The 27,008-nt window shown below is 36.1% G+C and overlaps 1 protein-coding gene across 10 annotated transcripts in view; it reads right to left on the bottom strand.

Moving 5' to 3' along the window:
- Positions 1-1,516: 1,516 nt before the first annotated feature.
- The window catches only part of dagla (diacylglycerol lipase, alpha), a 54,595-nt gene continuing 29,103 nt past the window's right edge, over positions 1,517-27,008 (bottom strand). For 6 of the 10 annotated variants that reach the window (XM_067401109.1, XM_067401115.1, XM_067401111.1 and 3 more), the window contains 15 exons: positions 26,866-26,953; positions 26,617-26,766; positions 26,446-26,523; positions 26,247-26,371; positions 25,083-25,236; positions 24,813-24,896; positions 23,591-23,668; positions 23,420-23,500; positions 21,803-21,945; positions 20,327-20,395; positions 20,171-20,243; positions 13,806-14,014; positions 13,484-13,610; positions 5,153-5,316; positions 1,517-4,554 (listed from right to left, as the gene is read on the bottom strand). In XM_067401109.1, the coding sequence (XP_067257210.1) occupies positions 3,441-4,554; positions 5,153-5,316; positions 13,484-13,610; positions 13,806-14,014; positions 20,171-20,243; positions 20,327-20,395; positions 21,803-21,945; positions 23,420-23,500; positions 23,591-23,668; positions 24,813-24,896; positions 25,083-25,236; positions 26,247-26,371; positions 26,446-26,523; positions 26,617-26,766; positions 26,866-26,953 (2,737 nt within the window). In that variant the 3' untranslated portion in view covers positions 1,517-3,440. Of the gene's footprint in view, positions 4,555-5,152; positions 5,317-5,821; positions 9,812-13,483; positions 13,611-13,805; positions 14,015-20,170; positions 20,244-20,326; positions 20,396-21,802; positions 21,946-23,419; positions 23,501-23,590; positions 23,669-24,812; positions 24,897-25,082; positions 25,237-26,246; positions 26,372-26,445; positions 26,524-26,616; positions 26,767-26,865; positions 26,954-27,008 lie in introns of those variants that run through there. The other 4 variants (XM_067401114.1, XM_067401113.1, XM_067401108.1 and 1 more) reach the window with 3 other exon arrangements.

Raw genomic sequence — 27,008 nt, 5'->3', positions numbered from 1 at the left:
ACATATGGTCAGTGTAAGGAAGTTTTTAACCTACAGGACTAATTGTTGTTTAGTAGACATTTATATTCTTGTATTTATCATAAATTCAAAAATGTATTTTTTTTTATTTTTTTACATTTTTAACAAGGAGGAAGTCAGCTAGGACTCTGCGTTTATGGCCCTTGTGTTTATGTTTTCAGTAAATTAAAATTAATTGAATATTGTATTGCCATTATTTAGAAATCTTTAAAGTGCTCATGAATTGAGAAACCAACTTTTCCTTGAGCTTTTGATATATAAGAGGTCATCATACAATAAGAATATCCTGTAAGCTTCAGAACTGAAAACTTCCTTATTAGTCCCATAAAAGCAACGCTCACTCCATCATTGCAAAGTTAGCCCCGCCCACCATCATGTTAGTGAGATGAGGAGGAGAGAAGAGCGATGCAGGACAAAAATAACATTACTTTCCAAAGGATCCTAATGCTAGGAATATGGTTATTTATTTTCATCAATGTGAATGTCTCAGTTGAGCTCTATTTATTTGTATTCGGTACATTTGTATTCAGTACATTTCACTTTTGGAAAATCAATCGCATTTTGGCGCAGGCTTTGCAAACAGACTTTTACGATATGGACTGGACGGTAATGCAACATGTCAGTAACTGTGTTCATTGTAATGCCTGATCTGATATTAGTGATTCATGTGCAGTCAGATGATTTTTGTCTGTGTCAGTAAATCAAACCAGGGACTAAATGGTCAACTTCACGTTGTTTCTCTTAGCAGGATGAAAATTATCTGTTATTTAAACGGTGATTAAATTATATATAGAAAGTGATCAAAGAACGCTTCCTTTACAATTGCTGGAGCTGTTAATCAAACAGCGCAAGTTTATCAGTGACTGAGTTCTGGACTTGTGCCAAAACTCACGTTTTATTCAAAGAATCTCTTAGTTACAGTACATCAGGTTTGAACTGTTAGTTATGACAAAAGCATTCGTTAGTGTGCAGAAATTGAGTTGCAATGACGAGATCACTGCTTTCATGCGCTCAACAACATGTCTGAGATCGACTACAATGTTCCTCACTGCAACCTTTCATGCCACGATTTAAATATAATGCCATAGATCTAAATGTAATGCAATAATCAACACTTTTCATGATTAGTTAACCTTGAGAGCTGTAATAGTAAAAACGTGCTAAAAGTTTTCGAGAGAGTAACACTTAGCTATTTCAAATGGAAAGACAATAGCCAATCACAGCAGTGGGCGTTTACACTGGAGTCTCACAGCAGACACGCCCCTTAAAACAGTGCGTTCAAACCAGAGGGCTAAAATCAGGGTAGGAAAAATGCCTTTTATTTCTAAATTATGACAATTTTTGATGTAAAAAGCATACTAACATTATAAGCATACTAACCTTTATGTTATCTAAACGTTCAAGCACAAACTCTGTAGAGTGTCACTGACAGCTTAATAAAGAGAAACAAAGTCAGTCTGAGATCCATATGATTTATTCTATTACAGGCAGGGCAGTGTAAGTGTGTGCATTTTAATACATTCTCATTGTTGAAAGTTAAAAGACTGGCAGGGTATAGTGACAAACATGGAAAGAGATTTCTTTCTTTTCTTTTCCTTTTTTTTTTTAAAGAATGATGGTTCAATCATTATATATTTTATAAGTAAACAGTATGGCCACAGTATCAGAGTTTTGTTCCTGAATAGTCATAATTTTTCTCTATTTATAATTTATACTGTAGATATATCAATATAGCTATACATTTGAGATAAAGTCCTCACTATGGTACATGATAGAGCTTTTTTTAATTGATAAGTCCCATTGATTTTATATCTATTTTTTTAACACAACAACTGGAAACAAGACAGTATTTACACTCACGTGAAAAGGCAGTGCTATACACAACTTTTTGTGAAAAAGTACAGCAGCTTATAAAGTAATGAGTTAATTAGTAAAGCAGCAAATAGAGAACAGGAAAATAAGTACTGAATATGCCAGACTTTTGTTCATTTATATTACATTTACATCATGAAAAAAGCAAAATTAGCAAAAACAACCTATAACCATAGAAGAAAATTACTACATGCGATCAAAGCATGAAGCATGGGAATTGTGCTGTAAATCATTGTTCGAAACAATCGATAGCATACAAAATAAAACACTTGTCACTCGACACATCTGTGACTTGCGAAGCTCTGTTGTGACAAACCGCTGTACCTTTTCACACAACCACCCAAAAACTCAAACACTTCATCCTGAAACGATATATAAAAAGCAAGTCTAAGTTATTAAAATATTTTGCCGTTGAGATAAACCACTATTTATAGTAACATAGCAACAACAGTAGAAATTATTTTTTTTAAAAAAGCAGATGAGAAAAAAATCTCTCTATGCTTATTTTGCTACTGATTGCATGCCATACCCATACCGAACGAGACTTTTCTTGAAAGACATGTCAAACCGTTTAAAGGGCGCATTTTGTGACTGGTGCACGTCCTCTAGCATTCAACAACTCTTCCTGATGTCATTTGCATTTATGGGCAGTGGTTGGTAAAAATAAATAATAATCGTAATCATGATTATATATTAATTTCACAGAGTTCAAACATTTGACTTGTATGAAGTTGGCTTTTTGGCAATCGGGTGGAAAAAAAATGATATAAAACTTGCATGCGTAAATTCAAGTGGATTTATGTAAATAAGAGATGACAAAAGTTAGCAAAATGAAACGTTTTACACGAGCATACAGTATTTTCTCATGCACATCGAGAACTCAAAGATGTCCACCAACCATCAGTGCCACCACCAATTACACATACTCAGCAGGACATTCCACACAATCTTCAATTAAAAAATGAAAAAGTACAATCCAAAAGAAAAAATCTGAACAATTAATTATCCTTTGCCTGAGACATCTTTGTCCCATTCTTCATTCTTGAAAGTCCTGAGGAAATGTACCCCACAGCTTGTTGTGTGCTCCCCTCCCCGTAACTTAATCCCAACTTTTCCCTTATAAGGAACTGCCAACCTTTGTGATAGCTTGGTGTTCTGTGGCGTCAATGTAAACATTAAATTCAATGTGAACGTATGGTCGTTGTGCAAGCTTCTTTATATGCTAGCAACATCTTTTGTGTTCAAAGGAGCCTCTCAGCACCTAATGTGTTGCAGGCAGAAATTAGGACACTTCATAATGGTGATGCACAAGACACAATGCATTCAGCAAAGACATGTCAATTACAATAGTACAAAATGAGGTCTTCTGTTCTTGATGAATCCTTAACGGTCCATAAGTCTGGAAGTCTCGGACTGGCCGCGTTGCTACGCATGCACGTTTCTACAATCGGTTCAGAAAGAGCAAAGAAAGTGTACCCACTTTGAGTCAGGAAAGGAAACCGTAGGGTAAAATAAATAAACAGAACGTGTTGAAGTCCGACAGTGGACCACTACACCATAGACGACAATACCGTTTCCTTGGGGTTGGGGCTAGCAACGGAAGTTCGTAGCATCGACATATGGTTGGTGGGTAGCGCTCCATCAGAAGGAGAGAAATCATTGAGTTCTCCGGAGGACGAGAGTGGAAACGATGGAGAAAGAGAGATGCCGGAGGAAGGGTCAGCTGAGCCGGCAAAGGTGCGAGGGGGCTTGGGAACCAAGTTGGGCTCTAGAGTTGCCCTAGCCAGTAGCTGCCTGTCCTTGTCTGCGTTTATCACACCCTGATCCGATTGGTGTCCTTCCGCCTGACTGAAAGATCCCCGTCCAGACTCGGACTCTGCGTCGGACAGCTCGAGAGGTGGAGAGCTGCTGCCATCGAGCCTAAACAGAGAGTCCAGGTATTGGGCGAACTCCAGGACCGCCTGACTGGGAGTGCCATTGGACAGTGGCGAAACTGATGGAAGAGTCTGGGATCGGCCACTCTCAAGCTCGACTTTGACTTCTCCCTCTTCAAACTCTCTATCCTTGGGCGTTTCGCTGAGCTTTTCTGGCGTAGAACCTTTCCGGGGTGCTACAGGGAGGGATTCTTGACTGTTACGAACAGCTGATGGCTTGCAAACCACAGGTGTTTCTGAAGACCGCCGGAAGTTTTTGCCCTGGCTCGTCACCAGATCTACGGTAGTTTGTCCAAGCGAGTGTGAAGAGAAGTGCCTGCCGTTGCGGAGATAATGGGTGTCATTGGAGGGTACTTCCAGTTCCGGAGGTGTAGGGCAGTACGGGCCGGCTTCCCCCAGCTCAAGGTCCACTGCGCCCTGGCTCAAGCCGTCTGCGGCCAGCAGCTCTGTGCGGGAGCTCAGCGAAGGATTCTCTTCTGGGATGGGGGCGTCCAGAGGGAACGGTAGACTGCCCAGACAGGGCGAGCCCCTCAGGGCGGCAGATGATCGCCGGGAGTCCAAGCTGTAGACGGATTCAGCGTCAGAAAGGCTTTCCATGATGGCCAGGGGGGCTTTTCGCTCCCGCAGCTCCACGGCCAATCGCTCGCGGGCTCCGGTGAGCACCACGGGCACGGGAGGAGGCGGACACTCCGAGAAGCCATCCAGTGAGATCTCAGAGTGGGCACAGGAACTACAGCAGGACAGCATGGAGGGGGGAAGAGAAGTTTGGTGACAAATAAAATGAGGGAATTTAAAAAAAAAAAAATGGTTTGAAAAAACAACAGGAAAAAAAAGTAATTAGATAATATTTAAAAGATAGGCATAAATGGAGGGAAAATAGCAAATGTGATAGAAGAAAAACAGACAAAAATATGAATGTAAAAAAAATTGATATAAAAAATAATAAAAAAATTTACATTTTACATGTAAATAAAAACATGTGGTATAAGGGTAAAAACAAATAGTAAAAACGCGAAGCAGACCAGAGAACAGAGAAAGGAAGGAGGAAAAAAAAAATCAGAAAGAGGGGAAGAAAGGGAGGATTATGGTTAGGCAACACTAACGTGACTAACGTCTAGACTGTGCTGTTCTACTGAACCACAGAGGACGAGGGGGGAACTGTATACTACCATACACAGTACCTCTGCAGTCAGCATGAGTGAGAAGGACAGGCAATAATGTTAAAATCCAATGCTTAAAAGCTAATCTACATAATTTATCACTCATTGGCATGGTCTGACTGGTCAGTCAGCTCGTTTCAAACACTGATCGGCCCTCGCAGGACTCACCGGACACTACTGTTTCTGCGGTGATGTGGGGCGGGCGTGGGTTGGGGTGAATTAGAGGCATCGAGGAAGATCGTTTCTGGATTCAGGTCCACTTCTGTAGGGCTAACCATTATTTTAGCAGCAGACAGTAAAGCTGTCTTCCCTTTATTATAGTTTTCCAACACCTACATGACACAGAGGGACACAGAAAGAGCAAGAGTGATGATAAAAAACACAAAGAAGAATAAAATGTACATGAATGTGTGAATGAATAGACAAAAACAAGCAGGTCTCACAGCCTACTTGACATTGTGAAAAAGGTTATTTATATACAAGTGTGCATACAATAGATGCATGTCAAGATACCTATTTTGATCACATATTTATTAGTTGTGATGTCAACATGCAGATTAAAGCATAAAACACTAGGAAAATAATGTGTACATATACTAGGTAGATTCCATGCTGTAGATCTTCTTGTAAGAGCTCCTTAACTTTTTATTCATTTTTGTTGTGAAAGTGAAATTGAGCCATCAAGCATGGCACAAACGTCATATGTTACCCAAAATGTAGTTGCTGTATATAAGAATATTTCATCATTTAAAATCAGAAAGGACAAAGTGTCCTTGCTGGAAACAATCAAGGTAAAAAGTGGAAACAATCAAGGTAAAAAGTCCAATTACACAAACACAAGGTGATGACGTGGTTTTCTTTATTAATGTATGTAAACATATGAGTATGGATAGAGTTAGAGACAATAGTCACAAAGATATCAGTAAATGAATGCAATGAAATGAAATGCAATGGAAGAAGTGGTGTAAAACAAACAATGATGTACATGTAACATGCAAAAAAATAAAAATATATATTAAAAAAAAAAAACAAAGTACAAAGTAATTACACAGGACACAAAAACAGCAATTATATAAACTTCAGTCAGTTTGAGTCTTATAAAAAACCAAGTACAGGCTGTTAGAGACAAATATAAGTGTTAATTTTCCTCTAAGAGTTTTATTTATATATAAAGCATTATGAATGAACTGCAGGTCATTTTGGCACTGATTGGTGAGTAAACATGGTTTCTAGTCCAATTTAGCACATTCACAGATTTCTCCCCAATATTAGTGCAAAAAAGTCATTCTGCGTTCTTCTATTGACCTTTTCATCCAAGTCATACAGTTCTGGAATAATATTACATTACAACAATGTTTACTGTTGCTTTAAATGTACCCTCTGAGGCAGAACTAGCACCACCAACACACAAGGTAACCGGGCTAGACCCACCTCCAAGAGTAAAACACAAAGCATAAAAGACGCAGAGCGGTCTTTTCCAAACCACCCAGGTGACAAACTCAAGGCACATGCAGAGGGACAGAAGCTGTGATGAAAATCCTGCTGCAAACTGCTGAAGCTTAAACCAGACATCAAAACAAGAAGTTAAGAAAAACTGATAGAGAGACCAGGAACCTGCAGAAAGAAAGACACCACAGATGCCCAAAGCTCGAGCTGACGGATGTATCTGGTAATGAGGAACATATTAGCTGCAAAGGAAGAAGGCACATGCATTTGGTCGTACATTGTGTAAAATATACTACCATTCAAAAATGTGGGTTTTGTTTTAAAATGGTTTTGAAAGAAGCCTCTTATGCTCACCAAGGCTGCATTTATTTAATTAAAAATACAGTAAAAACAGTAAAAATGCAAAATGTTATTACTATTTAAAATAAATGTTTTCTATTTGAATATATGTTTAAAAGGTAATTTATTCCTGTGATCAAAGCTGAATTTTCAGAAACCATTCTAATATGATGATTTGATGCTCAAGAAACATTTATTATTATTATAAGAAAAAAACTGTTGTGCTTCTTGATATTTTTGTGAAAACTGATTTTTTTTTTTCCCAGAATCATTAATTACTCACCCTCATGACGTTCAGTCATCTTCAGAACACAAATATACATATTTTTGATGAAATCCAAGAGGTTTCTGTCAGTAATGTCATTGCACCTTTCAAGCCCCAGAACGGTAGTAAAGACAGTTAAAATAGTAAGGCTGGGTATTGACACAATGTTCACGATTCAATTCGATTTCGATTTGAGGTAAATCTGACGTTACGTGACATTGTTTTCAAGCTGTTTTATTGAAGTCTTTCCGTAGTTGAAACACCGATTAAGCGATTACATGAGACATGATATGGATTTCATTAAGCTGTACAGTATCTTTTAACAAACCTTCAGATGTTCATTCATGTTTATTTCGCACTGTAACTGGAGAAGATGATCGGTTCACGTGTGTGTTGTGCTGGTGCTTCTTTTGAACTGAGGAGATACAGTGCTCTGTCATGCCATATTACACAGCGCCAAAACAGTATTAATGGACATCATTTAAAATATGAGATTTGGTGCACACTACAATGTTCCATTCAGTCATCAACTGAAAACAGGATGACTAATTGATTCTTGTGATTTTCTGCATCACACATATGTGTCGTGCTGATCACGTGAACAGCATCAGCCAATAATAAGCCAGCATTCTGACGTAAACACGGAAGCGCTGTATTGCGTTCACTATGTCAACAGCATAGGAGACTGACAGGGAAGAGAAGAGATTGTTGCATAAAGTCGTTATTTTTAAGTTTTTGCACACAAGAAGTATTCTCATCACTTCATAACATTAAGATTGAACCACTGTAGTCACACAGACTATTTTAACAATGTCTTTACTACCTTTCTGGGCCTTGAAATTGGTTATGACATTGCTGTGTATAGGGAGATCTACAGAAAAGGATTAGGGCCAAGCAATAATAAAAAAATAAAACCATCTCGAGATTAAAGTTGTTAAATTTCGAGAAAAAAGTCTAAATAAAATGTGGAGAATAAACTCATTAAATTACGAGAAAAAACTCGTTAAATTTCAAGAAAAAAGTTGATAAAATGTTGAGAATAAAGTCATTAAATGACAAGAAAAAAGTCGTTAAATTTCGAGAACAAATTCGTTAAATTATGAGAAAAATGTTGTTAAATTTCGAGAAAGAACTCGTTCAATTTCGAGAAAAAAGTCAAAATAAAATGTTGAGAATAAACTCATTAAATTACGAGAACAAATTCGTTAAATTATGAGAAAATTGTTGTTAAATTACGAGAAAAAACTCGCTAAATTTCGAGAAAAAAGTTGAGATAAAATGTTGAGAATAAAGTCATTAAATTACAAGAAAAAAGTCGTTAAATTACGAGAACAAATTCGTTAAATGAGAAAAATGTCTTTACATTTCGAGAAAAAAAGTTGAGATAAAATGTTGAGAATAAACTCATTAAATTACGAGAAAAAACTTGCTAAATTACGAGAACAAATGCGTTAAATTGAAAAAAATGTTGTTAAATTTCGAGAAAAAAGTCGTAAAATTTAGAATTTGTTCTCATAATTTAACATTTTTCTCGTAATTTAACGAATTTGTTCTCGTAATTTAACTACTTTTTTCCCGTAATTTAATGACTTTATTCTCAACATTTTATCTCAAATTTTTTTCTCGACATTTAACAACTTTAATCTCGAGATGGTTTTAATTTTTTTATTATTGCTTGGCCCTAATCCTCTTCCGCAGGATTTCATCAAAAATATCTTAATTTGTGTTTCGAAGACAAACGGTCTTACGGGTGTAGAATGACATGAGGGTGAGTAATTAATGAACGAAATGTCATTTTTGGGTGAAAAAAACCCTTTAATTTCTTTCAAAATAAATCTTACTGAGCCCAACCTTTTGAACGGTAGTGTATTTCAGACGCTTGAGACATAACATGTGGCACTAGAAGGGGTCCCTTCCGATGGGGCGGTCGAGGAACTCAGTCTGTCCTGAGAAGTTAAAGGTGTGTTATCAAAGGTTGAGGGTTTTGTAAAACGCTCCTCCATAGAGAGTTCAGCTGATGTGCTTTCACCCATTAGACCCGTTGAAGGGATCTCTGAAAAGACTGGATTTAGGCTGGTTTTCAACAAGAACTCTGGGGAAGAAGGGCAATCGGATGTGTTTGGGAATAGAGTGCTACTCGTGGAAGTTATCGTATGGAATTGAGAGCGAGACTCAGGAACAGACACATCAGAGGAGGTATTTGGCATTTTGGAAGATAAAGAGCCATCAAAGGGAATGGTTGAGTCTTGAACAGATGAGGGTATTTCTAATGTTGGCGAGTCCAACTTCGTAGAGGTCACTGTAATGTTCAACTGGGCAATGTTTTGGGGATCACATGCAACCGTTGGGGATTCAGACTGAGATGTTGATGACTGTTGAAGGGAAAAGGTATCGTCTCCTGGCTTTGTATCTGAGCTAATGGAAGATGTATCTACTGTAACAGACATTGTAGGTGATGGGATTGGAGTGAGAGTTCCTGCGTTTTGAGTGTTTGGCGTCTCAGCTGCACTGACGGAAGCTGCCATTAAAAGACTGACAGTACTTTCGAGTGATAAACCGTTCCTTTGAGTGTCTGAACCTCGTGGTTGGACAGAAACCGTTTCACTGGAAGAAACAGAGCATGTTTCTGGAACCATAAAACATTCATCTGAACAGAGAGGTGTATAAGAGGGATCTGGGAGTGTGTTAGGGACAGACACATGCACTTGGGTGCTAGTTCTCTGGCTTCCAACCTGTGCAGCAATCAGTTCTGAAATTAAATATGGGGTTTCCAGCACCTGTGAAGACAAACCAACACATTACCATACAACAGACATCCAGTGTGAATAAATGAGCATACATTCAGGAGAGAACAAAACAAGACAGTATGACAGCCCAGTTTAAGAGCAACTACACTCTTAAAAAATAAAGGTGTTTTTTTGCAGCTATGCCATCAAAGAACCTTTCTTGGAACAGTTCTTAAAAAGAAAAAAACATTCTTCTTATTGTGAAGAACTTTTTAATAACATTTTCCACTTTAGAGGAAAAATAGGTGCCCTTTAAACATCCATGCAACCAAGGTTTTTTTAATCACAAGATGGTGTCCCCAGAATGTGTCTGTGAAGTTCCAGCTCAAAATACCCCACAGATCATTTATTATACCGTGTTGTAAATGCCCAATTTTGAGAGGAATGTGTCTTTAAATGCAAATGAGCTGCTGCTCCGCCCATTATCCAGACAAGGGTGGAGCCTGTACAGCTCATGCCCCGGATACTCTGCCAAAAACTAACAAAGCATCAGTTTGGTTTTGATTATCATCTCTATCGCGGTCACGCTCATGTAACATTGCAGTTCTTCATAATCATGAAAGTTAATTATCTGCATGCGTTTTAAAGCCATATCCATATAAACATTAAGATTTATGGTTTACTGAGTGCAAACATCTAAATCACGCGCACAGAAAGCTGTCTGTCAGACAGCACGTCGTGTAAGTATTAAACTAAGTTCTCTTTCACGTCTTATTGAGCTTAAACTGTCAATACACACAAGGTTATGTCAAAAACACACAGAGTTCACATAAACACGGTTGGTTATGTCTGTGAACGTAAACAGCAGAGAAAGAAATGGCATGTGTATATTAGATCTGTGTATTAAAGTGACAGCAGTGTAATATACAGTATCTACTGCTGTTTTTGCTGTTAATATGAATCAAACAACAAAAGAAAAACAGAAAATCACTCACTGCTCTTGACTGAATAACTTTAGTTGCTTTAATAAGAATACATTTCTCACTTGAATGCTGCCGTTAAATGATCTGGCGAGGAGATGAACATGGCCGACTGTGTACAGCTCACTGAGGGGAGGAGCTAAGCTAATAGGGTAGATTACGTCAGCAGTCATGGGCGGAGCCTAAACATTTGTGATGTCACATTGCATAGAATCTGCAAACGGCTTGTTATGAGACACTGCTTATGATTTATGGCGATTATTATGGATTTTTACCATTATATGGTGGTTGTGTACACACAACCAACACACATTTATGTTCAAACACCATGTAAAAGTCAATTTTGCATAATAGGTCCCCTTTAAGGTTCTTCTTTACGGAACCAATGATGGCAATAAAGAATCTTTATTTTTAAGAGTGTAGATTTGATGTAGTGATTTGAGGTATCATTCCACTGCAGCAGGACAAGTTACGCACCCAAAGTTTAACACTTAGTGTTAGGCATCTAACTGCCTCAGCAAGCACCACAAAGAAGAAACAGCCATGCTTTTATGCACATGTAATTCCGATGACGACAGTTTCAGGGGGACAAATGCAAATACAGACATTTATGTACAGAAAAAACAAACAGACAAAAGACACATTGTGGCTAAGGATCCTGCAACAGACTTGCAACACATATACCTAGAGTCCACTGAAGCCCAAAAGCATTATAAGCGATTGATTCTTGAGCCAGTCACAAACCCAAAAGCCATTACGATAATGATCTGAGAACACCAGAATACTTTGGTACTTGTGTTATGCATTATGTTACAGGGCTGGGCAATATACACAGTTCAAATGTTTGGGGTCAGTAAGATTTCTTTTTCTTTTTTTGGAAAGAAAGTAATACATTTATTCAGCATGGTTGCATCAAATTGACCATATGTACGGTTACTTCATGGTTTTTGTTAGGCCAGCTTGAGCATTTCTGTTGAAATGTTAGCTGATCATTCTGTACTTGCTGTACATCGACACAAAACCATTAATTGTTTACTTTTTAATGTTATATTTATATTTTAATGCAGTTATCACATTTGCGTAATTTGCCAATAAACCAGTTTTATTGAGTGCAATAAAGATGAAGCTAATGGGAACATCTGAATAAGAAATGTGGTGTCTGTAATTAGATGCACACATTTTTCCAGCACTTGAAATGTTATTTTTAAATCAAAAACATAATTTTTTCATCCTTCTGAGATTGTCCCCATTTGTAATACTGAACGTTTCAAGATGTAGTGAATTCAACATTTGATAGAAAACACTTTCAATTTAAAAGACATTACCACTATAACCATCAGATGGCAGCAGAGGACCATTTATTGGCTCATACGTATTAGCCATTTCCTGTAATAGCTTTTCCCTCAGTTTCACTTTTGAATAAATATTAAACATTATAAAATCACTAGGTTTAAAAATACATTTTGTCAAGGTGAAGTATGAAGTACTCTCAAAATCTCATGAAAAACAATAACTTTTCTTGCGCAGAGAGCGAGCGCCGTGCTTTCCCTTCATTATCACAGAAGCTGTCAATGCAGCGCAAGCTCAATGTGATTTTGTGAAAACTCACATTTTATTCATTGAATCGAACTAAAGTGTTAGTTTAAAATATTTAATTCACAGTGTGTTGATGCTTTTTAGTGATGGTCGAATTGAATTTTGCCGAGGTAGAACATCGAGACACGTCTTTTTTTTATGCTGTCTTACATTTGAATAATTAAATTAATACTAGGCCTGACTATTTAAATGACTATATATATTCTGATTATAAACTAAGTATTAGAATATTGATGCTGTTAAATCTACCTCAGGACATTGAAGATACCAACACACCAACAAGAGACATTTCACCGGACGTTTTCCAGCTGGCTTATATTATTGCAGAAGTTCTTAAGAATGTTCCGTGCATGTGGTCAATTGATCAAAAGTGACAGAATGATTTCTGAAGGATCATGTGACACTGAAGACTGGAGTAATGAAGCTTAAAATTCAGCTTTACATCACAGAATTGAATAACATTTGAAAATGATCCCTGAATCATGGTTTTGAATCAAATGACTAAAATGGACAGCCTAATTTACGGAAATCAATCAAATTTAGCAACTACGTTTTTGTTACTGATGTTTCATCGTAAGCATTATTAAAAAATCTTAGTCTTAATGCTCTCATGATCACAGGCATAAGAAATGATGGCAAAACTAGTCTAATAAGCTTTATTGAAACTTATTGGCCAAAATAAAAATATTGTCCAGCCCTAGTGGGACATTTATGGTTGTTCTTATTATTATTAATGCATTTATACATGTATATGGGCTGGATCCAGTATTAAAGCCCGTTCACACCAAGGACGATAACTGTAATGAGAACTATAATAACTATATTAGCTCTTAAAAGCAGGATGGATTCTGATTGGCTGTCAATGTTTTTATTGTTCATCAGCTGGAAAAATCGCTCTGAAAATGATTCCAACGATATTGTTTCTCATTATCGTTACGTTGTAGTGTGAACTCTGCTATTCTTTAGTATTTAGAGTGATTTTTATAACTATATCTTTATCGTTATCGTTCTTGGTGTGAACGTGGCTTGACTCGGATTTGCCCAGAACTGAATTTCATCTGCTAGCCAAATCACTGACTTTGCATTTTGCAAGAGTTAGACAGAAAAGCGTGCACACAAATGCACACACACGCACACAAACACACACCTTGTTGAGGCCATCCATCACCACATGGGGCAAGTGTTCATTCAGCATGGCTGGAGAAATGATGACCTCATCAAAGGCCTTGTTATCCCCCCACAGAGCGGAGTAAGTGGGCTCTTCCTGACCACAACTACAGACAGAGAGAGATGGTAAGAGAAATCTCTGTACAGACACCTGCACAACTTTGACTGAATTTATTTGATGAATTCTGAATTCAATTTATGATTTCTGAAGGATAATGTGACACTGAAGACTATGATGCTGAAAATATATTAATATCTAAAGATATGCATTAATCCATTCGATTTACTTCCTCTCTACTCACCACATCTCAGGTGGGTGGTTGTGCACCACATGAATGACCCGTCCCGGGGGATACAGCGGCGTGGAGGCTGACAGGGCGATGCTCAGATCACTGGGGTGCAGCCACAGGCGAGAGTTGGAGGGGGTCACGCCCTGAGAAACAGGGGCTTCGTCATCTAGCGGCAGCTCTGATTTAGGGATGCACTTCGTACCCCCGGCAATGATCCGCCACTGATGGAAACAGAGAGAGAGAGAGAGAAAGGGACCAATTCTCACTGTTAACTAGTTGCTTATTAGCATGCATATCACTAAGATATTGGCTGTTTATTAGTACTTATAAACGGCATCTTATTCAGCATAAGCATATTCTACATCCCTAAATGCACAGGTATAGGTGTTGCAACTACCTTACTAACTATTAAAGGGGACCTATAATGCCCCTTTTGCAAGATGTAATATAAGTCTCTGGTGCCCCAGAATGTTTCTGTGAAGTTTCAGCTCAAAATCCCCCACAGATCATTTATTATAGCTTGACAAATTTGCCCCATTTGGATGTGAGCCGTTTTTTATGTGTGTCCCTTTAAATGCAAATGAGCTGCTGCTCCCGGCCCCCTTTCCAGAAGAGGGCGGAGCTTTGACAGCTCAACAACAACAAAGCTGGAGAATCTCACGCAGCCAAAATGAGGATTGTCAGTAACGGTGTTCAGCCTTACATTGTTCAAACCGGAGTTGACACTGATGGAGAGACTCAGGAAGAAGTTACAACTTTTAGGACGTTTCTGAATGGTTAGTGGATACATTTATGTAGTTGCTGTGGAGTTGATTCAACTCATCCACTAGCATGTGCCGTCATGTTCATCTTTTGTGTTGAATTGACCCTCGTTTGTGAAGCAGTCCAGCATAAAAAGACGGCATGTCAACAACACTCTACTACAACAACTCTTCCTCTTCTCTAAAGCAGCCCAATATGGACTCACCCCCTTTGTTGTGTGTTCTTGGGGGCGGGGTTTATGTAAATTTTAGGAAGAAGCCGTTTGTTGTAGTCCTTAAAAAGTGATTTCTGTAAAAGAAAATCTCTCCCTTTGCATTGAACTTTGAGTGTCGTAACTTTGCAGATGTCGTTTATGATCAAACAGCAACATTACTCACTAACTAAAGTTAAAAAAGTGGAATCATAATCAACCACCCCTTTAATAAGCAGTAATTAGGAGTTTATTGAGGCAAAAGTCATAGCTAATAGTGAGAATTGGACTCTAAACTAAAGGCTCTGTTCCAAAAACCTAGTGAGCTGCCTACGCAGGAAGCATTTCATATCATCAGTTCCTGCTGAGAGCAGCTAACCACCAAAGTAGGCAGCGTGATTATGATTATTAATAAGCCAACTGTGCTGGATCTGCTGAAGGTATTTCACATATAGACCAAATTTCTCAAGAACTTCTTTGAAGATAATCAGAGGCTGACAAAAAATAATCGAGACATGATGCAACATCATATAAAAGTGTTACCACTTAAAAATTTGGGCAAGGATGCATTTATTTGATCAAAAGTGACAGTATAGACATTTATAATGTTTCAAAAGATTTCTATTTCAAAATAAATGCTGTTCTTTTGAACTTTCTATTCATCAAAAAATCCTGAAAAAAAAAAAGTCTTTCCACAGAAACATAAAAGCAGCACAGCCGTTTTCAAAATTGATAGCAAGAATGTTTATTCAGTATCAAATCATCATATCAGAATGATTTATGAAGGATCATGTGACACTGGAGACTGGAGTAATGATGCTGAAAATTCAGCTTTGATTACAGGAATAAATTACATTTTACTATATATTAAAATAGAAAACAATTGTAAAATATTTCACAATATTACTGTTTTTACTGTATTTCTGATCATATAAATGCAGCCTTGGCGAGCAGAAGAGACTTATTTTAAAAAAATGTATCAACCCTAAATCTTTGAAGCGTAGTGTAGGTGAGGCTTGAAGCCATAGCCATGAGAATAAGAGTTTAATGCTCCACTAACTGAACTAGAATAGAGATGTAAAAAAAATCAGTTTGCATTGCATAAAAACCCCACAGCTGCGGTTATAATTAGCAACATAACAATTTAGCTTTTACTTTATTTGCCCTAAGGAAAAGGACATGGGGAAAGCACAACGTGACAGATATAATGAGGGCAGTTAATTACTGGCACAATTCAATAATAACAAATGCTACTGCACCAGCACCTACAAGCATGGACTAGAATGCTTGATTCTGATTGGTCAGTCCACATTCCGAGGCCAAATATTATTTTAGAATAATCGACCTCTGTCACAGGAAAATGATTTCCCACACAGCTGTGCTAGTTTCAAGTCACTTTACACCATCTTTCCTCTCACATAATAAAATAATAAACATCTTTCATTTATTTTATAGAATGCACATATTTAATTGGATGCACAGCCAGCTGGTTATTAGGGCAAAATAAACCACTTCTTGTTAGTCTTTATCTTATTTATTTTGCAATAATAATTGAGTTATTGTACAGCTACATAATGTGTTCTAGTTTTGTCAAAAATATCAATATTTCGATAAGTATCGATACCGAAATATCTGAAACTGTTCCAATACTGCTTTTCTACATTATCAATACACCAATAGCAGCTGCGTGTTCTTGCTCTCTTCTCTCTGACAGCGAACTGACACACACCCGCCTCTTGTCACTCACTCGTCTCGCTCCGGTTAAATAGTGCTTGTATTGTGCACAATAGACTATATGCACGGTTACTTCCTGGTTGTGGTTAAGCCAGCTCGGGCATTTCCGGTGAACTGTTAGCTGTTCATTCTGTATTCGCTTTACATTGATACAAAACCATCAATGGTTGACTTTTTAATGTTGTATTCATATTTTCATGCAGTTATCACATTTACCTAACCAGTTTTATTGATAACAATAAAGAAGCTATTGGGACTGTTTAAAAACACTGTGTCTGTAATTAGACACACACACGCATTTTCCCCCAGCACTTCAAATGTTATTTTTAATGCGATGAACACAAACATCACTTGTTCATCCTTAATGTCCCCATTGTAAAACCGAATGATTAAAAATGTAGGAAATTCAACATTTGATAGAAAACACTTATTTAAAAATAAAAAAGACAATAATTACCACTATAACCACAGGTGGTGACAGAGTAGCATTTATTTGCGCAAATATCAGCCATTTCCTCTAATCGTCCGAGGAGGAAAAATGAGGTATGTCTTTATTTATTTATTTTTTATGCTGTCTTACGTTTGAATTACTAAATTAATGCTATGCCTACTATTTAAGTGATTATATTCTGATTATAAACTAAGTATTACACTACTGATGCTCAACACACCAGCAAATGACATCTCACCGGAAGTTTTCGAGCTGAATTATATTAAAGGTGCCCTAGAATTAAAAATTGAATTTATCTTGGCATAGATGAATAACAAGAGTTCAGTACATGGAAATGACATACAGTGAGTCTCAAACTCCATTGTTTCCTCTTTCTTGTGTAAATCTCATTTGTTTAAAAGACCTCTGAAGAACAGGCGAATCTCAACATAACACTGACTGTTACGTAACAGTCGGGATCATTAATATGTACGCCCCCAATATTTGCATATGCCAGCCCATGTTCAAGGCATTACACAAGGGCAGCCAGTATTAACGTCTGGATCTGTGCACAGCTGAATCATCAGACTAGGTAAGCAAGCAAGAACAATAGTGAAAAATGGCAGATGGAGCGATAATAACTGACATGATCCATGATATCATGATATTTTTAGTGATATTTGTGAATTGTCTTTCTAAATGTTTCATTAGCATGTTGCTAATGTACTGCTAAATGTGGTTAAAGTTACCATCGCTTCTTACTGTATTGACGGAGACAAGAGCCGTTGCTATTTTCATTTTTAAACACTTGCAGTCTGTATAATTCATAAACACAACTTCATTCTTTATAAATCTCTCCAACAGTGTGTAATGTTAGCTTTAGCCATGAAGCACTATCAAACTCATTCAGAATCAAATATAAACACCCAAATAAATACTATACTCATATGATCCGACACATGCATGCAGCATGCATGACAAACATCTTGTAAAAATCCATTTGAGGGTTATATTAGCTGTGTGAACTAAGGGTGTGCACAAATAGTCGAATATCCGAATATTCGATCTGCAATTAATATTCGAAAAATAAAAATACTATTCGAATTTTACTATGTTGCTTTGCTGGCCGTAAATGCAGTGAATCCATGATAAATCTTAAGCACTAAAACTCACAGTTATAACTAAATGCACCGGGTGGCGCCGTGGAGCGTGTTTAACAAGTTTCCTTTATTTGATCGACACATAATGTTGTCGTCTGTCTTGCAAAGTTTGGAATTACTTAAATGAAAATGGATCTTACACAACGGAATTACTTTTGATCAAATGAATAAATGAAATCAAGTTATCATAATATCACCACCATATTGAGAAAGCACATAAAATCCAAACACACATCGAATGAGAAAGATGTCCATCACTGCATTCACGACAGGTAAGAGCAGCTGAGTGAGCCGAGAAGATTATTTATCTGATAGCAAAATTATTTTGAGACATATGTTTCCTTTAAGTTTCGTTGAGGGAGATATATTTACGAACAGAAAACACAAAGTGCTGCTGTTAGAAACACATACAGTTATGTATTATCGTTATCTTTGTGTTTCTGCAACGTTTGCCAGCGTAGCTCGTTCTCACCCGAGCATGTGAATATTATCGTTTTTCTCAACGTGTAACAATATGAAAACGATAACCATGTACTGACTCAAGTGTAGGCTATTATACGTTTTGTACAATAACTGGCGCTGTCTGCTTTATTAGCGTTTTACCCGTTCGTGCTGCTTGAGCTTAAATGCTTTTGTTGTTTTTTTGTTTGCACATATTGTTTGTGCTTTGAATTAAAAGAAAAGTTTAAGATATAACGTAAGCTTGTTGTGTATATTGCCTAATCGTAAGCTTGTTCAGAAATGGTTACAAATCTTCATGAATAAAAAAAAAAAAGTCCTTCTCGTTGAACGTCATTTAAATAAACGAATATTCGAATATTCATTTTTTACGAGCTTAAATATTAGAATACAATATTTTGGAAAAATGTCCATCCCTAGTGTGAACTTTGTAAAACAGCTTTCGAGTACCAAATAGAGTTATTTTTCTTGGCTAATTGCGCTTAAACGGTCAAATGCACACATCATTAAATCAAAATGCCCATCTTGGCAAGTATTCAGGTAAACACAGTCAGTTTTTTAACGTAAATAGTTGAGAGAAAATGCATGTTGTGTAACAGTATATTGGATCCGTGCATAAGCTCTTAAAGTGACAGCAGCCTAATAAACCTGCTGGTGTCAGAGAGAAAAATCGCTCACTTTTCTTGTAATTGTAAGCATTAATCTGTATTTAATTTTTACAATGTAGACTATCCAGTGTTATTTTTTACATTTACTTTCTTTATTTAATTTCTGTAGTGTTTACCTGAAAACTACTGTTAGACAGTTGAAAAACCTAAAGCCATGTTTATTTCATTTGTCTAATTATTCCCTTGTATTTATTTGTACTATTGTTTGCAAATTGTTTGTCTTTTTTGTACATTTAAGTAAAGCCTCCCTGCACTGTGTGAAAGCTATTGCAGCAAAATTACCCAAATTATCAATAAATTATGATATGATAATAAAAATATCTGTATGGCAGTATATATGGCATCGAAAAACTATATTTTTCAAGGTATCGTATCAAAGTTAGTTAGACATTCCAAATTGTACTACAAACACAAGTGAGGGGGAATAAATTCAAATAAATTCATATTCAAAGCAAGTTATCGGAGAAAAAAATTTCTTGAAAGGAAAACATTTATCAAGGTCGTTTTTTCTTTAATAATAGTATGCAGTTTTGTTTTATTAGAATTTTATCACATTGACTGGAGTGAAATCAATGTAATGTAAAGTAAACGGTTCGTTTCAGCGATGCTGATGATGATCAAGACTATGTTCAAACTCAGGGTTAAAAAGATAGTTCACCCAAAAATGAAAATTCTGTCATCATTTACTCCCCCTCAAATTGTTTCAAACCCATATGAATGTCTTTCTTCTGCTGAACACAAAAGAAGATATTTTTGAAGAATGTTGTTAACCAAACAGTTGATACCAGCCATTGAAATTTTATATCCATACTATGAAAGTCAATGGTGCCCCAACAACTGTTTGGTTACTGACATTCTTCAAAATATCTTTTTTTGTGTTCAGCAGAAGAAAGACATTCATACAGGTTTGCAACAACTTGAGGATGAATAAATGTTTTTGTTTTTGTGTGAACTATAGCTTTAAAGCAGCTCACCTTTGGTTTATCACTCTTCTGTAAGACTTCAAGTAGGTGGCGACGGAAACCCTCAAGCTGAGAGAGGCCAATCCTGAATGAACATAAAAGCATTAGATAAACATCCATCTGCTCAGACTTATGAATATATACAACCACAGCTGAACACTCATTTACCTGGGGACCAGATCTTTTCCCAACACGACCGAGGTGACGAACTCTTTCGAGTACTCCATTGCATCCTCACTGTGAATTAAACAGAAGTTTGTGGTTAAACACGTTCTATAACGTCAGCATGAAAACTGTTTTACTGCCATAATGTGACTCAAATGAGATATTCAACAATTTTTCTATGTTTTTCATCTTAGCGTTACAATCTTTTTATGCAAAAAAAACTGTGCTAACACTGCAAAGTATATTTCAAGCATGGCAGGCAAGAGTTTCTCCAATCTGTAACTGACATCATGAGCAACAGCATAAACATGAAAGAGTAGTTGTGAGACACATTACCTGCCGAATTAAACCAATAACTGTGTTTCAGAAAAAGGCTCTGGGGCGAACTCAATTCAAATATCATCCTTCCAAAAGATATGCATCCATGTATTTTTTTTGTGCATTTATATTTCCCACAACCCCTTGCATTATAGAGAAGGAGAACTGTAGTTTGTGACCGACCTCTTGAGAGTTTTTTAATGTATAAACCTGAAAGTTACACTAAGATTTTATTAATGTTTTAAAAAGAAGTTTCTTCTGTTCACCAATGCTGCATTTATTTGATCAAAAATACAGTAAAAACAGTAATATTGTGAAATATTATTACAATTTAAAAGAACTGTTTTCCATTTGAATATTTTTGAATATATAAAATATAATTTATTCCTGTGATCAAAGCTGAATTTTCAGCATCATTACTCCAGTCTTCAGTGTCACATGATCCTTCAGAAATTATTCTAATATGATGATTTGCTGCTCAAGAAACATTTCTGATCATTATCAATGTTGAAAACAGTTACGCTACATTTGTTTCAAGAATCTTTAATGAATATAAAATTCAAAAGAACATCATTTATTTAAAACAGAAATCTTTTGAAACAGTGTAAATGTGTTTTTGATCCATTTAATGCGTTCTTGCAGAATAAAAGTATTAATTTCTGTCAAAAAAAATAAAAATCATACTGACCCCAAATATTTTAATTGGAAGTGTACATTAAAAATTAATTTTAAGATAATTAATTTATAATGTAATTCACTGACATTCCTAGCCAGAGCTTTGAATCTCAGTCACACTATTAGAAAACTGGCAGGTGTGACATCACTAACACCAAATGCCATTGGTTCTCACACGTCATGTGATCACTGATCACAACAATGCAAGCACATTTGATTTAAAGAGAACATAAGAATATGAAAAATGCTTTGTTCCTCATTCACTCATATAACACTGGAATGACAGATTGAGAAATAATGACAAAATGTCCATTTTTGCCTGAACTAATCCTTTAACACAACAGTTTAATCTCTACACATCTAATGTCATCATGCCTCAGTGACTGCTAAACACGCTCTTTCTCTCAGAGGAGACCGGTTTTCAGCTTTTTCTATAAATGTAGTGCAAAACAGATCCCAGAGCAACAATAGCAAGGTCGCACTGACCTGAGGAGGCCGCCAGGAGGGGAGTAGGAATAGCAGTGCAGTGAAGGATACTGCGGCCGGAGGAGGAAGGACAGGATGGCGGCTGTACCCGCACCCAGAGAGTGACCCACAATCACCAGCCCATAGTGCATCGTCCCTTTACCCTGAGACACATGGACATACACAATACTTTTGTGATACATGATAGCATGCACAATGCAAATTTTTGCATGCAACATGCAAATGTTGTCTGAAGACACTGGGGAGAATTTAGTAAACAGTCGTAACATTACCATCTGGTTTTAAAATCAATTTTAAGACCTGCAAAAATAACACGAATACCATCTGTGTCCATCCAGAGCAAACCCATAAAATCACAAAAGAAATAACGTATCTCAAATTATTTTACTTAATTAAACAGGCACACGTTCAACTGCAAAATAGGATAATTGCAAGTTCAAAATACTCAAGATATGGGGCTAAGAAAAATGGGCTTTTCACTACTTCCACAGTGCATGATTGCACAAAAATATAAATGTTTGTAGTGAACATTGATGGAGCAACAGATTTTGTGTGAAAATAATTCATAAAAGTGGTTTGTTTTGTTTAAAAATCGTATAAATGTACGCGGTGGCGTTTACCCCAGAGACACATGGGGTAAAACCAGCATGGGGCAAAAGACACACAGTATTGATACATTTTTTAAAGTTAATACTTGTTCAAAACAATCACTTTAGCAAACTTTCTACAATTTTCTATTTATTTTGATAAATAAAAGAATTTTTGTTCAATAAATATACTGTCATTAAAATAATGTTAATACAAAAATAAAAGGTTAAAAAAAAAAAAAAACAGTAAAAAATAATTTTTAAAAGTAAAGATTCTGAAAGCATTGAAGGAGATCCCATAATAATTTAATATAGATTTACAGCAGTAACAATAAATTACATTTTATTATATGTTATGATTAATACCATATTTTTAAATGTGACCCTGGACCACAAAACCAGTCATAAGGGTCAATTTTTCATCTGAAAGCAGAATAAATAAGCTATTTGAAAATCTGGAATCTGGAAAAAAATCTAAATATTAAGAAAATCACCTTAAAAGTTGTTAAAATGAAGTCCTTAGCAATGCATATCCGCTCACAAAAATACATTTTTGATATATTTACGGTAATTTACAATTTCTTCATGGAACATGATTTTTACTTAATATCCTAATGATTTTTGGCATAAAAGAAAAATCGATAATTTTGACCCATAAAATGAATTGTTGGCTATTGCTACAAATACACCTGTGCGAATTATGACTGGTTTTGTGGTCACAAATATGAAGGTTTCATTTTAAATATGGTGATTATCTCTAAAGTGGACACCCAAATTCATGATATTTACCATCTGAATCTAACCATGTCATGTCAACAAATGGAAAAGTCAGCCAGCTGTTTATCATCATGTCAATTATTGTGCCTTTTGCACAAGCGTGCCACACGAGTCCTGAAAGTGAAGCCAAAGCGTCTCGATCGCCCCCAAGTGGCTGAATGCAGTATAGGTAATAAACTCCGCCCTCTCCATGTAATGTAATAGGACGTGACAAACTGAACAGTCAAATTACATGACAAATGTTTATACGTACCAAATCCCTCCCGAAGGCTTGAGAGAGAATCATTTCTTGCTCTAGTTTCTTTTTTATGTATTCAGCTGAATAAACCATTCCCTAAAAAAAGGATTGACGAAAAGAAAGAATGAGTTTGTGTTCATATGTGCCAATAATCTGTGTTTGTTTATATGTGTGTTTGTGTAGGACCTTGTGTCCGAGCCACGTGCCGTGTTGCTCCTCTAGAGGCAAACGCTCAGAGTCGCCTGTCAGATCTGTTAAAGCGTCCTGAGAAAGAGGGAGAAAGATAAAATGGTAACACTTCATTATTTCACACTACATTATTTAACATGAACTTACAATGAACTGCACTTCTACAGCATTTATTAACCTTTGTTAATTTGAACATTTACTAATACATTATTCAAATCTTGTCAACATTAGTTAATGCACTGTGAACTAACATGAACCAACAATGAACAGCTGTATTATTATTAACTAACGTTAACAAAGATTAACATATACAGTAACAAATGTATTGCTCATGGTAGATAATACATTAACAAATGTTAACAAATGAACCTTGTTGTAAAGTGTTACCGATAAACGTAATAAACGGTGACCAGAGACACATGTAAGGGATAATGTACAGCAAGCCATCCATTATCGCAAAAAAAAAAAAAACTACTGGGTTTATTTTGCAATATTTAATAATCTCTCTATACATTAGCAGACTTATTACATGGCTACTAATAGATAAATAAATGGACATGAAACATTGATTTGAGTTATTCTATTATGTGAAAAGAAAGAGACCATAGAGTGATACAAGAAACATTGCAAAGCTTTGTATGAAATCGATAGCCTGGTACTATAGACAAATGTACATTTTACAAGGCCATTCAATTATTATTATTTTTTTTTTGTCCTTAAAATGCTCTTGTGTGGGTGAAGTACTTTCTTATGTCACAGCTGCTTAGAAACAGCCAATATTTTAATCGGTTTTTATTTTAGTTATATTATAGTTTTATTAAAGTGCTCCTACTATGCTATTTTAAAGGTTCTTAGTTTTATTTTGGAGGTCTCCTATAAAAGGTTTACATGCATTCATTTTATTTTCCTCATAATATACATTGCAGCATCAGCTCTTTTCTCACAGTGTCTGAAATGGTTCGATAAAGGATTCAGTCTCTCTAAACCCATCCTTCTGACTCTGCTTTGATTGGTCTGTTGAGATTGTTCTACTCTACTCTGATTGGTCAGATGGCCCAGTCTGATGCAGAAAACAGTGTCTTCTCGACATGTCGACAACATGAACCAAACTCTTCCTGGCCTCAGCTACAACTGTAAGTCTAATAACCCTGATTTTAATTCTGTGATCATACACTTAAGCTCAGGCTTCATTGTTACAGCACACGTAAGGTTGACTCACCTTAGGGGACAATGTCCCTCTGATACTGATCACGACTTTTTTCTTTGCATGATCCACTGCTACAAAGAAGGGTGTCTCATAAACCTACAAATCAAAAATATAGACAATAATTTGTCTTAATCACACATTTAGCATTTATCACATCAGTTACGGCTTCTCAAGTATTTTAGTCAGGCGGTGACTCATTGATGTGAACAGATATTTTTCACACAAGACATTACAGCTCAGGATTTCAGGGGTCAGGGGTGTTAAAGAATTAAGATGCCGTACTGCGTCATGGCAGGATGTGTAGACAATTTGGACTTCTTTAAGGTCTCGGTCCAGGAATTGCCGTCGAATGGCAAGAACGTTACAGCCACAGCAGTTATCCTCCTCAACGGTGACAGACTGAGAGAGACGAGAACCTGAAACTGAAGTATTACAGCTGACGACAGAGAAGAAAGGAAGAGACACAAAAAGGGAAAAAAATTAAAGCCATTCAAAGTAGAAAATGCAAAAAAAGGTAGAAAAATTTTAAGATGTTTATATATATGCTATTTTTTTATGATTTCTTGCATTTTTATTGATAACTGTTGTTATGCGCATAAATATGCAATTTATTATCAATAAGAACAAAAATGTGTTTGTGTGTGTGTATATATAATTTCTTTCTAAAATAATTGCTTCTAATGGATAATGAATTACTTTTTGTCAGTTGAGTATAAATATTATATATATATACACACACACACACTGTATATACACACACATTTTTATGTGTTCTTATTGGTAATAAATTACATATTTATGCATATAACATAATAGTTATATATAATAGTCAATACAATTTTTAATACAAAATAAAATAATAAAAAAGATAAATAAAAATGATTACAATTTAAAATAACTGTTTTCCATTACAATATATTTTCTTATTCATGTAATCAAAGCTACAATTTTCTAAAATGTTTCTAATCGATAATAAATTACATTTATATATATATATATATATACTTATATTTATATTATATTTATCATAAAGTATTAAAGTAAAGTAAATTCATTATCCATTAGAAGCAATTATTTTAGAAAAAAAAAAAAAAAATTATATATATATATAAACACACACACAAACACATTTTTGTTCTTATTGATAATAAATTGCATATTTATGCACATAACAGTTATTATCAATAAAAATGCAAGAAATAATAAAAAAAAAAATTATAATAAAAAATAAAATAATAATAAAAAAGATAAAAAATAAAAATTATTACAATTTAAAAGAAGTCTTCTATTATAATATATTTTATAATGTATTCTTTATTCCTGTGATCAAAGCTGAATTTTCAGCATCATTACTCCAGTCTTCAGTGATCACATGATCCTTCAGAAATCATTTATTTGAAATGTTAATCGTCTGTAACATTATAAATAGCAAGTCTACCAACTTACGAGCAGGTGCTGACGAGTCTGCACAGTCCACACGCCGGCTTTCTCAAAAGATAAACGGGCCAGCCATACGCCGCCATGGCAAACAGCATGTAGTAACACACTTCCTTATACATGGCCATCTCAGACTGTAAACAGAGGGAGATTATAAATCAAAAACGTATCAACACAAGCACACACCTTTACTGTATTCTTGAAATACCGAGTTCTTGAGGTCCAAGTATTTAGTGTTGCGAGTGACAGGCATCCCTGACAGAAAGGCCAAAACGTCATTGTTTGCCTACAAACAAACAAACAGAAAAACATTTTGTATTATATGGACAGTGAGGAATATTCGTCCAATAAAAAAGTAATGTTACTGATCATGTAATACCACGATTCTGCAAACCTGATCCAAGATGGCGGATCTCTTAGCTCGCTGTCTCTGTCGGAGGAGCACCAAGCCAGCGATGATGTCACTCGGCACGATGTCCAGATCCCGGAAAAACTCGGCAAACAAGCTGGCCACCTCAGAGTAAGCGTCCTGAGAGAGAATATCTTCTACTGAGAATGGTGTGTGTACATATGAGACGCTCTCACAGTAACTGGCATGTGTGTTTTTGAGTTGGTGCTCGAGTCTTACAGATTGTGTGTCTTTCGCTCTAGTGCAGCACATGAAGAATTTGAGTCTCCTGCTCCAGCTGCTGGCTTGACCCTCTTCTAGCCTGTGTCTGAAAGAGACAGATGCAACCCAACTGAGCAAATATCATGAGAAGATTTGGGAAT

This window comes from Chanodichthys erythropterus, chromosome 11 (genome assembly GCF_024489055.1).
Source record: "Chanodichthys erythropterus isolate Z2021 chromosome 11, ASM2448905v1, whole genome shotgun sequence".
Classification (NCBI taxonomy): Eukaryota; Metazoa; Chordata; class Actinopteri; order Cypriniformes; family Xenocyprididae; genus Chanodichthys; species Chanodichthys erythropterus.
The sequence above is the reverse complement of the archived record's forward strand: the minus strand, read 5'-3'. Positions and strand labels throughout refer to the sequence as shown.